Source organism: Pithys albifrons, chromosome 2 (assembly GCF_047495875.1).
Source record: "Pithys albifrons albifrons isolate INPA30051 chromosome 2, PitAlb_v1, whole genome shotgun sequence".
NCBI classification, from domain to species: Eukaryota; Metazoa; Chordata; class Aves; order Passeriformes; family Thamnophilidae; genus Pithys; species Pithys albifrons.
In genome coordinates this window covers 52,577,265-52,589,867 of record NC_092459.1, presented here as the reverse complement: position 1 = coordinate 52,589,867, position 12,603 = coordinate 52,577,265, and the positions used below count along the sequence as shown (strand labels likewise).

The 12,603-nt window shown below is 38.6% G+C and overlaps 1 protein-coding gene across 2 annotated transcripts in view; it reads right to left on the bottom strand.

The window, feature by feature from the left end:
- The window catches only part of NKAIN2 (sodium/potassium transporting ATPase interacting 2), a 559,103-nt gene that overhangs the window by 21,893 nt on the left and 524,607 nt on the right, over positions 1-12,603 (bottom strand). For both annotated transcript variants that reach the window (XR_011697137.1, XM_071548996.1), the window contains exon 5: positions 3,803-3,863. Coding sequence is in view for 1 of the 2 variants with exons in the window: in XM_071548996.1 (XP_071405097.1) it covers positions 3,803-3,863 (61 nt within the window). In the remaining variant the exon portion in view is untranslated. The remainder of the gene's footprint in view (positions 1-3,802; positions 3,864-12,603) is intronic.

Genomic DNA, 12,603 nt, shown 5'->3' with positions numbered 1-12,603 from the left:
CAGCCAGAGTGCCTCCAAGTAATAGCTGTTGCTGACATTTTCATGTTTTCTTTTTAATTGCTGCAGCTAATAAGGCTAATGAGGTAAGAATGACAATGGCTCAGGCATACCTGTGGCAATGGGGAAGCAGAGAACATGGAGTTGGCAGCAGTCCTGCTGGTCACTCATTCTCCCTTGTGTTTCCTAGGCAAAGACCTGAGGCACTCCAAGCCTCAAAGTTTCATTTCTCTACACAGCCACAGGGAAAATGAGGCAGAAGGGACTTTTGGGAGTGACAAACCTCCACTGAGAGAAGTAGCCATGGAAAAGCTATGCTTGTCTGCCCCTTGGAGATGGGTGCTGCAGTTCGACTCTGGTGCACCCGGTGTTAGAGCACTTTTGGTACTGTACCAGGAGGGATAGCAGTTTCCTCTTTAATCCTCGGTGCAGAATTAATGCAAAGCACATTTTTCTCATGAAAGGTAGCACACACTTGAGCTTTGATTTAGTGGGCCTGCAGATGGATTTATTTGGTGTGTAAGGAATTAAAAACTCCAGGCTTGTTGTTTCAGCCCTAGTTCTGATCCTGATTTGATCACTGTATTTTTCGATTCCCAATCCTTTGGTGAGGTTAGAGCAGGTTAATCTTAGTGAAATGTTTGCTTAATTCTACCCTTGCTCATTTGTTCTTTTAATAAAATCTGCATAAAGATGGAGAAATAGTAATTCTTTCAGCTTGTTCCAATTACTCTGAGAGCAAAGCTAATTCAGCTGAAGCAGCTTAAGAGCAACTTGACTCTGCTTCTGCAGTTGAGGCTCTATGCCAATAGACAATGAGAAACTTTCTATATTCCAGAGCAGTGTTGATATATTCCTCTGGTTAAAATCTGGAATGTGGCAACATTTAGCGCTTCAATGTTGCATGGCTTTTTCTCTAGTCCTGTGCTTTGCTTCTCATTCCCATCAAATTCAGAGTTCTGCCTCTTTTGGATGCTATTGTTCCCATAGCCCATTAGCAAAGCAGAAGACATGGAATTGAGTGTATAGGTGTTTTCCATGTTCATTGTGAGAAGCAAAAGAATTTTCTGTTCTCTCTGTTTCATCAGAAATGACTTGTGGATAAACACTGTAGTACAATCCAATATGGTTATCCTCGTGGTTCTCTGTTGTTCATTGTGAAGCATCCCATTTTTATAGGCATGAGTGGTACTGAAAACAAGAGATCTAGATTTCTCCTGTGATGTCTGTGAATATAGAGTGGGTAAGAAGATGACAGTGTCCTTCACAGACCACTTCAGTGCTGGGAAAATAGGGAATGGTGTGGCAGAGTTGCTTTCTGGGGACTGGCTTTACCAAAGGTTTTTTCACAGCTGACACATTAGCATAGAGAGGGAACACCAGCTGCCAAACTGCATGGAAGCACAAGCCCAGCCTCACCCCTTACCAGGTATGGGTGCTAGGCATTTTTCTCCTATGCTAGGTGCTCAGCAAATTTGGAGGAGGGAATACACTCTGAGTAAGGGGAGACTGTCACCTCTCTGTGCCAGAGAGTTTGCTCTGTAGCAACAGGCAGGGGTGAGGAACTGGGAAAGTGGAAGAAGAGACTATGGAAGGAGAAACACAGCTAGAGGATCTAAAGTGATCTCAGATCAAAGACTAGCATATGCAGGAAGCTCAACCAATGGCCCTGGGACATATTCCACTTTTCCTGAAAGCTTTTCTCCTTAGCACTCTCTTGGTCTGCATGAGATGACCCATCTGTGAATGTATGGAGAAAGTCATGCTTAGGCATCTTCCTGTGGAGTATAAATACTAAATAACATGACATCCATAAGGAATACATATCTCCTTAGAAAAGCATTATAGATGGATTTGTTGCCAAAAGGTATGGAAAAGAAGGGATGGAAAAGGCAACAAAACGTATCTAAGGAAATAAAAGATTGTAAATTAAATCTGAGTGGAGGGTGTTTGTACACTGGCTGTCACAGTGAACACTTGTCTGAGCAGAGAGAGAACTCTGCTACATGAGGCCTCTCAGTAGAAACTAAAGCTGCTTTGATTTTATGAGACCTTGAGGGGCCAAATCCAATCTGAGCGTTATTACAGTGTTGGCACAACTTAGTCACAGAAGTTCCCTTTTTCTCTTTTTTGCCAGTCAAGCTTCCAAACCTCACCAGGGGAAAAGCTGTGGTGCCTGAGCTTGTGCTGCCTTCATTGTGCTGGTCAGGGATTCACCCTGGTATCTCAGAGAGATGCTCTCAGGTGAGTAAGACGGTTCTTTGACTGGGCAAGGAGACCTGCCTGAGGTCTACTAACAAAGTAATAAAAGCCTCAAAATAGTCAAGGTGATGGATAGAAAAGGCTCAAAGAAGCATAACAATCTGTGACTTGTGAACAACAGGGAGCTCCTGCCACCATGAGAAGAAAACAATGCCATATTGGCTGCGGCACTTTGCTGCCAGGAATGCCGCTTTGCAGACCGTGGGAGAAATCTCTCAAATGTGCTCTGACTTCTGCACAAGTCCCTTCCTCAGTTTTTACTTATATTTTACCCTAAAGCATTACAGAAGAGTGTAAAAAAATATTTAAGCCCTTAGAAGAGAGAGCAGGACAGTATTAAATGGGATTTCATTTTGGGTGGCAAGGAATAACTCTCCTCCAGTCCTGTGGATAGTGAATGCACTTAATAGGAAATCAGGAGAAAGTACATATGACTGGGTCCTTCCCTAAGCAGACCAGTTTCTTTGTGACATACCCCTGCTCCACACACCTGTCCCAAACCCCTTTTACTCTTTATACCATCCTGACATCCACAGAAACACAAAGACAACTGAAATAAGCATAGTCAGAACGACCTCAAAAGTGTAGTGGTTTGATTTGAGCACTAAATCTCCCCTTGATGATTCACACTGACACTGTATTGCCAATAGATTATAGGGTTGCAGCTATTTTCCACGCAGGAGAGCACACAAAGGAACCCCCACCAGCCCTAGCAGTGCTCTCAATCAAATAAAACCCCTTTAGCTTCCTGTTGCAGAGCTCTCTCTAGGATTCATGTATATTTTATCAAAGTTACATGCAGTTCTGATACTTGTTTCTGAAGTGCTTTAGTATAAATCCCAAGATGTACAGAAATGCTGCAGTGGCCCAATAAAAAAAAAACCAAACAACAAGGTTAGAATAGAGAGAAAAATTAAATGCCTTGACTCCATAGTATACAATAAGAGCAAGTTCTGCTCAACAGGCCTCTACTGATATAAATAAGCAGAAAAACCACAAACATCTATCTCTCTGAAGTAATTTCACTCCTCATAATTGTACCCTGAAAGCAGCAGGGACAAAGAGGGCTCCACTGTTTCACCTCTCATAAATGAAGGTTCAACAATGATCTAAAGCTATTTTTTTGCTGGAAGTGATTTTAGAACCGACACACATGTCAACACAGAAGAATTATAACCTCAATGGTAACCAATTACTCTGGAGATAGTTAATAACCATCTGGAGTAAGGAAAAAATCCAAACTTGTATCTACCAATAGGGATTTTTTTATTATTATTTGTGTCTTAAGCTAAGCTAGGAGATAAAGAATTGCAGTGATCTTTTCTGAACAAAGGGGTATGTAATTTTTAAGCAGCATTTCATGACTCCTTTTTCCTTCAGACATTTGCAAATTTTAGACCAAGAAGGATGGACAGAAAACATTTTCTGGCTACAGTATAGTAAGGCATTTAAGTTGAAGTCAGCAAAAGCCAGCATAGTGGAGGGGTGATTTAAAATTTAAAAAAAGTATTCATTTTGTATGTAATAAAGCTTTAGTACTTACAGCTGTCCTCTTCTTCAGTAATACACTTCACAACGTAACAGGCATAGATGAAGCCTGCCAGCTGAAACAAAATGTAATAGCGTTAGATCTAAGACAAGTACAACAGAAAAACAAGAGATGGCTTTAGAAAAGAAATAACAGAAACAGAAATAACAAAATTCAATAGGCTTTCTTTGAGAAGGTAAAAATAATTCTCCACAACAGTTTAGCAATTTTAATTGGAAATAATCCGGGGAATTTTGCATTTTTTCTTGAAAATCACATAATTCAATAAAACTTTCAAAAATTGACCAAAATTTTTTCAATACCTAGTGGATTTCTTTTTAATTACTGAAAACTAGAAAAGTAAATGGGTGGTTGGATGTGTGGTCTTTTAGCCACTGAAAATATAAATATTTCTGTCAAAATCACATTTGTTATAAAAAAACCCAAACAAACAAAACTGTCTTTCTACTGAAACTTTTTTTAAGATCAGAACTTAGTCAACTAAATGAAGGACAAATTCAGTGCACTTGTAAACTAGTTTTATAGTGATATTTTATCTTTTGAAATTAGGGCTGTGAAATAATGGGACTTTTCCCCATATCTATAATAGTGCCCAAGCTTCAAGACATATCTAGCACTTTGGATAAATCTGGATGTGTTTACATCAGCATGTCACACAACAGCTGGCAAATTTGTAGCTTGTTCCTTTCAATCCTCTCTGAAGAGCATGCCCAGAATTGAATTGTAAGCAGAAGCAACTGGATTTAAAGAAAATTAAAATCAGGAGCAATTATTGAAGTATGACCTGAAAAAATAATAAAAAAGGATTAAATGGTCAATATCATACATGCAATGGGCCAGGTATCATGTGAGTCCTCTGCTAGTCCCTCCAACAAGTTCTGCCATTGCTCAGGAGTTACACCAGAAGTAACAGAACAAATACTGGAGCAGCAACACATGCCATGTGTTCCATGCTTCATGCAACTTCCTTAACACCTAGGTCTGGAGAGTTTTCTCTACTAAATCACAATAAATCATTTTTCATCCTTTAGGTCATTGCTGAAGTTTGCATGGTGAGACGTCAAAAGAATTCTGATTGTTATATCTCTTTGTAGAGAAGAGTGAGCCGTGCTGTTAAAATCTGTTATTCTGCACAGGTCACCTCACAGAGATATTTTCATGAGCTGCAAACCCATCTGTACTCTTTGGGAATTAGTTTTTTATATGGATAATAAAAATGCCTAGAGGCTCCAGCCAGGACTAAGCTCTCTTTGTGCATGGTGCAAACCCCATATTCTCCAGTTGAGGGAGATGAAGATCTTAATTTCAGTTTGGGTAATCAGTGGGTGGGAGAACAGAAAAAGTGAAATTTGAGAAACCCTGTATTATGAATGCTGGTTAGTGAAAATGGAATTCTTTTTTTCATTAATCCAAGGCACATATGTGATCACTGCAATAATGTGGGTTCTTGGAGCTTTAATATCACCTGTATACAAATTAAATGTAAACAAAATTCAATATATTTCCTAGTGCCTTCACAGTTGAGGCAGTGACCATGCTTAGTTTACTCCAGGTCTTACGCAGATATTCCCAGAATTTCTGTCAGTTTTTTTATGTAGAAAGCTCCCCATACCCTCAAATGCTAGCTTCTAACATTTGTTTGGGTGAGAGATGGCTAAAGGAAAAAAGCAAGGGTCAGCCTCAAGGCTTTTCTGAAGACATCAAGACTTGATTTGGAGATCACACTGAAGTCAGCATAGATATTGTATGCTAACTGCTTAAGTTCCGTTTGGGAGCCCAGAAGCTGCATTACAACAGAACAAACCCATTAATTTTGTCATTTATTATAAATCTGCCTTACAGTGCTGCTGGGAAGATTTTACACCTGGGAAGGATGAAATATTCACTGCTGGACACAAAGAACTCACTGTACCAAGAACAGTGGCATTCAGCTAATATCAGCATTTCTTCTCTGTTTTATTGGATCACTCTTCCCTTTCATTTCTTGGCTTCAAGACAAAGGGCCAATTTGCTCCACTAACTTATGCCCTGTATAACCCCATTGACTTCAGTGACATTACATGAGGTTTAATTCAGCAACTAAGTAGGCCCAGAAAGGTTGTTCATAAATGATTCCATTCTTGGATGCGAATCTTGGCTTAATAGTTTCTCTGTTCTCTTTTTACAGACCATCAGATCCCAGATAGCTGAATAGTTGTGTCTCTAGTAGGCTGCTATGTTAATCCTTTTCTTGCAATACTTTTCAATACTTTACTACCTTCTAAAGCACCGCAAGTTCATGTGTTATTAACTGAACTTCTCCTACAAAGCACAGTAAACAATCTATCAAAAATGATGTTTACAACTGATCTTTTAATTGTATTCAGTTACATTCCTTAAATCTCTAGGGAAGTCCTTTGATATACAAGCAAATCCTACAGCATTCATCAGATGAGCTTGTTGATTAAAAGAGTTCCTTAAAGCTCAAATTGTTCTGATCTAAGTACAAATAGAAGCTTTTTTCCCATGAGATAATCAGAGTTGATAAAATAAACCTCACCTTCTCCTACATTTATATAACACTTTGGTTGATACACATAATAATTTACACATAATAATTTTGTTTTAATTTAAATCTCACATGAGTTTTTTCTTCTTTCTCTCTCTCTCTCTCTCTCTCTCTCTCTCTCTCTCTCTCTCTCTCCCCCCTTTTTTTTTTTTAACCAAGCAATTTATCTGTTCTGATCCAGTGACAGCCATTCGAGATTCATCTTGTAATTGCATCTGCAGCAATGGTCACACACACTGAGCTGAGGCTCAGAACCAAAAGTGGCAGTTTTTACTTTGATGCTGCTCAGTGGCCTGAGCCCAAGGTGACTACAGAGACTTCTGGGATATGGACCAGGAACATGCTTCCTCTCCCGTGGACTAGGACTTCCCATAGCAAGGGTACTGCTCATCTATACAACTGTGAGATTTCTTGGGGATCAAACAACTGATATTGTTAAAGAATTCCCATATGAATGAAGGGATAAAGGGCTCTCCCAAAACTTAACACCTTTGTTATAGTGCAAGATAAAAATAATCCAAATAAAACTCTTCCCTGAACACAGTCTTCACCCTGGAGAAGACGAGGGGAAAAAACCAAACCAAATGCAGATGGTAGAGGTTAGTCACATTGCTTAATATATTCCTGGGAAGCCCTTCAACCCAGCAGTGCTCAGTGCAGTATGAGAATTGCACAGAGCAAAGTTTTCCTGATTCAGTATCTCCAAAAGATTTTTATCTTACATGAGAAGGAAGGAAATGAGTAGTCAGAGATGAAAAGGAGAAGGAGCCCTTCTGTCTCAGAAAATCCATTTAGAACTAGGAAAGTTAGCTTGAAAAATCTTATTGCTATACATCTCTCCCTATTCTTTTTTCAATTAAACAAGCTTTGTTTTTTATAAACTATTCAGTGATGAAAAGAAATAGGTGTAATGAACAGAAGATCAGTTCTGGATCCCAGACCCATCAAGATTAGGTGTCTACATCTGTCCCATTCACGTTTTAATGCTATTACAGGCCTCTAGAGAAGAAGGAACCATTAACAACAGCCCTGCTCATTTATACATATAGTGATTAGTGAATGCACATTTTTATGAACCTCATTTTCTGCAGCTTGAAAAAATCTGCTCTCTACAACTTTCCCTGATATGTCCATATGAGAGTATAAATGAGTACTGCTCTTTCCAAAACATTACCCTTTCCTGCACCAGCTCCATGGATGTACTTTGAGGGCATCCTTTTGACCTTGATTTTATATACAATGATCTTAAAATTTTTTTCAATCTATAAACAGGTTGATAAAACCATCTTCCCTGATGCCAAGGAAAAAAGAAGACAAGCAAAACCCTAAAATAAATCAGCAAGGAAACAGCACTATTGAAGCTTTGGTAATAAGATTAATTACAGAATAAAGTTAATGCATTTTGTTGCTTACTATAGCTGTGTAAGGCAAATAAAAAAGTGATAGAATATTTCCCAGTCAAGTCAGCAGTGTCCTGTTACTCTGATAAAGACTCTTAACAGATCCTGAGTTTCTATGAGTGTACTTCCAGAGTTTCTCAAAATATCAAGTGCTGTGATAAAACTGAATCAGAATTAGTACTGATCAAAATCCTGTCTTGCTATTGTTTCTCACTTTTATGGGGATGAATGTTTTTATACACTTCAAATAGCACCAGAATGGGAAAAAAGCAATTATAGAAGACCCCACCATTCCTGGTCAATGCCCCCACATTTCCCTCTTTTAAAGCAATGTCTATATAGATAACTATTATAAGTTAACTTTATTAAGCTGGATACCTGAAACAAAAGAGTGACAGGAAGAGGAAATACAAACTTAAAGTGCGCAAGGTCTGAGTGGGATAAGGTGACAAGGAGGAGGCCTGAGATGAAGATTAATGACCTAAGGTTTATGGAAATAGTACATAGCCTTGGCTTCATTGAATGAATATGTTTTATTCTATAACCTTACTTGGTCAGGAGAAATGGACCTTAGACTTAAGAAACACTAAACTATTGTGTTTTCCTATTGAAAAATACTACAGTATCTTTGAAACAGCTGAGGCTTGTAAGTTTTTGCAGGACACTACTTTTAAGACCTAAGCAAAATACGGGCTAGTTCAAGCAATAATAATGCAGAAATAAATGGAGGTTAATTCTGGCCCTGGGAATGTGATATTGCAAATCTTGGTGTTATATGTCTACCCATGTGCAAATTAATCATATTTTTTGCAGTGGGCTGCACATAGAAAGCCTTTGTAATGCTGTACATTTAAGGAACAATGTTTCTTAAAATGAATTTTTGAAGTCTGGAGATATATATGTATTTATATAGACACACACACACACACACACACACACACACACACACACACACACATAGACATTATGAGCAACTGAAGAAATGGAGAATTACTATCTAGAAAGCTTCCAGTGTATTGATTCTCAGAAGAATAATACTCATTATCTAGCAGGAAAGGTGAGGCAGGGACCTTTCCATCAATATCTGTAGATTTAAGTTGGTGTCATGGGGGTTCTAAAGTTACCCCCTACAAAAACCCTTTCAAGCATGATTTGACTGCCTGCAGCAGTGCAGCATCAGAGAGTGAATATCATTGCTGGAGTTTAATGTAAAACTCAATCTAAATTCCATGGAAACTACTCTGTTGAGGCACGCTTTTATTTGTGCTTGCATTTAACATTATGAGAACCCTGTCATTCCTCCAAGTTCAACTATATTTCATCATAAAAGGAACATTGGAAAACTATTGATATAAGGCCAGATCTGATAAGGAAGGTAGACTGTGTGGCCTTGCTGTCATTATTCTACAAAATTAACTATCTATGTGCTGTCTGGAAAGAATATTTTATTAGTATGGCCATGTAGCTTTATTTTGTGCAATAAAATAATAAATTAAAAAGACAATGTTAAATTGCCGTGTCCACAATAATATCTAGTGGGAAGTCATGAAATTTAAAAGCAAAGCAAATTAAAATGGAAACTTCTTAACCTATGTAGTTGTCACATTATTTTTCTTTTCTTTCTTAAGCTGAAAGCTGCCCCAAAGATTTTTTGTTTGTTTGAGGTTTTTTTCTTTTTAGCAGACACAATAAAAAACATGAAAGATAAATACAGATGAGTCTAGACACATTGGGAAAGAGAACTGTGATAAAAATTGCATTTATTTCAACTAGTGCATAATAATCTTTTTTATATCAGCTGTCTAGAAGGTGCTTAGCATAAAATCTTTATTTCTCAGTGGACTATTCAATTTTCTGGAGATTTTCTTTTTGTATAAGCATTTGAACATCACCATGAAAACCTGCTTGAATGCTTTTGTTTGAAATGCTACTGGGCTCTTGAGAGCAGTTCTGTCTTGTTGAGGACAACTGTTCCCTTCGCATCTTCTCTGACAAGCTTTTTCACCTGATAAATTAAAGGGACTACAGTGGTGCTGAAAATCACAGCATTGTGACTTGTCAGAAAAGAGCTGTGCAAACCTTTAACAGCAGAAATCAAGAGATACCTGTGTTGGAGCTGTATTACAGACACTTAGCTTGACTCAAGTTTCCAGAAAGCTTAAAGTTAAGTGAGCGTTTTCTGAAGTTTTGACCTAAAACTTTCTACAAATCTTCACTTCTCCTAGGTTTTTCAGTGTGATTTATCTTTTGATAACCGCATGGTATTTGGGACTTTTCCATGAATTCATCCCACAGCTAAAGAGTAGGATGTCCTTCTTCCTGCCTCAGATATGAAAAACAACCTAAAATACAGGAGCTACCAGCAGAGATGGAATTTGGGATCACTTATTGCTGACCTCTGTGTTAACTGAACTCTGGAGCATCTTGTAGATTTGGGCTTGGCACTGAATTTTGCATTCCTGCTCCCAGAGGTAAAATGCCCCAGTTAGGATTCTGCTGGATTCCCTTAGGACACTGAGGTTAGCATATCTCAGTGGACAGAGGAGAGGCCACAGGAGGCTGACCTGCGCAGATCCCCAGACGACAGCTTAGAGCAAGGATAGGGCTGCTGAGCATTTAGCAGGTACTGGGTGCAGCTCAAGAGTATATTGCTCAGTGCAGGTTGAAGGCATTACTGCTACCAAACAAACATGTTAAAAACTGGAGCATTTTTAATTTTCTCTTTTATTCTTCTGTGGAATTGTCACTACTTTACATTTTTCTGACTTATTTGGGTCGAAGGAGACATTTAATTATGTATTTTCATTAATTCCATCGAATCCAAGCATGTGGGAAGTCCTGAAGATGGAAAAGTCTATTGCTCTGTTTCCTCTCATGATGTAGCTCTGTAACCCAACTTTTCACTGCTAGAACAGAGTTCTGATTGTATCGGTGTCAAAATATATGGTGGCTGCTGTTCACATCAGAAGGATTTAGCCATTAGAGCTGTGTAGACTGGGAAAAATATTCTCATTTATTTTCCAAACAAGGCAAACTGCCTCTGTCCACTTGGCAACAGCAAAAAACCAATTCAATGAAGGAAGCTAAAACAAAAAACAAACTAAAGTGAAAGGCTTTAAAATACTTAACACCTCGGGTTTTCTGTTGATAGTAGGAATGGATTATTAAAGCAAAAGTGTATATGTATCTCTGTATGTGAGCTTTGCTCTGAAGGTTTTATAGCACAGAAACTTCTATAAAAAAACTCTGGACCTTTCTCCCCTCTGGTCTTCTGGGAAAGCTTTGGAATGGTTTAATCATCTGGCTTTGGTATCTTACTGCCTTTGGCAGCAGTAGCTTTTCTTATCATTACGTGTAACTGTGTGTCACCTTTTCCAGACATCCATAGAATTAGGATAAGAAAAATTGGTTCTTTATGCTGCAGCTCTCACAAAGCCATAGACTCCTCACAGCCCATCAAATGAATGCCTAGCCTTTAAAATTGAACTACATTAGAAGAAACAGTTGATTATCAATGCTACTCACACTTTTAAGGGCAGTAGGAAAAAAAACGTATTTGCAATTTGTGCAGATTGTATAGGGGGAAATATTTGGATGGTACAAGGGAGCTCTGAATGCCTGGTAAACAAACACATATGAGTGCTTCTGTTCAGTGAAAATTCATCCCTCCATGTTGAGGCACCCATATGGCAAATAAACCTCGATGTTTTGCATGTGAACACTGGGTCCTTGGATCTGAGAAACAGAAGGACTTAGAAGAGAGTGAGTAGAAGATGAGAAAGTGAATAATATGTTGTGTCTGTCGGTTTCTTAGGACTGTGGCCAATCCTGAAAACTGTATAGCATAAAATTCACAAAGGAAGAACAGGTAATTTGCTCTCCTCCATCATTACATGTTTGATTAAATTAGATCATTGCTGTCACATAAATGAGAGGAGCCAGAAAATTTCATCAGAGGTAAGAGACTTTCCAGTAACAGCTGACTCTTTCCCTATGATGCTATTTATTTTCCTTGTCATGAATTGCTGTTTATTTGAAGGCTCTGATGATGGTCACAGGGTCAGGAAACTTCATGGAACATGACAGCTTTGGCACCGCACTGACTTCATGATCATGGTCATAGTGTAACAGCCTAATAATGCTCTGATTAAAGTGGTGATGGCAGTGCTGATAAGGCAGATGGATTTATGGTATGTAAAGTGCACAGCTCAGCTGAAAGCAGCGCTTCAGCATCCTAGAGTCAAGCTCATTACTTTAGCATATAAAAAGAGAAACAAATAAGACATTAATCGGAACAGCTCTAGATGAATAGGGCTTGAACTTATAAAACTTGAATGTTGATTGATTATCAAAATACAGTTAACAGTAATTCAGAAGCCCAGTAGAAATTGTAGACTTATAGCAGAAGAATTGAGAGATCTCTTTGCTAGTGCTATCAGCAGCAGAGCTGCCAGGAAGGTCTCTAAGTCAGGCAGAGGCTTTGCCTGAGCTCTCTGGTTGTCTGTGCCTGTGCACAGTATGGGAAGGTGGAATACCTGACAGGACAGCCTCTGCCACTGGCAATGCATGCAGGGAAGATGATGATGAATGAACTTATTTTAACCAAACAGGTCCTTCAACCCTCATGCTCTGGAGTAAAGAAATAGAAGTATCTCAGTGAAAATACAAAGCAGGTGCACAGGGTGCTCCATATCGTTCCATCTCCCTAGAATCCCTAAGTCTAGCAAATGCATTACTTAGCACAAACATTTTTCTCTAGGTGCACAATATAACAGAATCAAGTGTCAGAGGTTTTTTAAGGTCAATAAAACCTCTTCCTGTGGTATCTAATGTTTAAAGTAACCGAA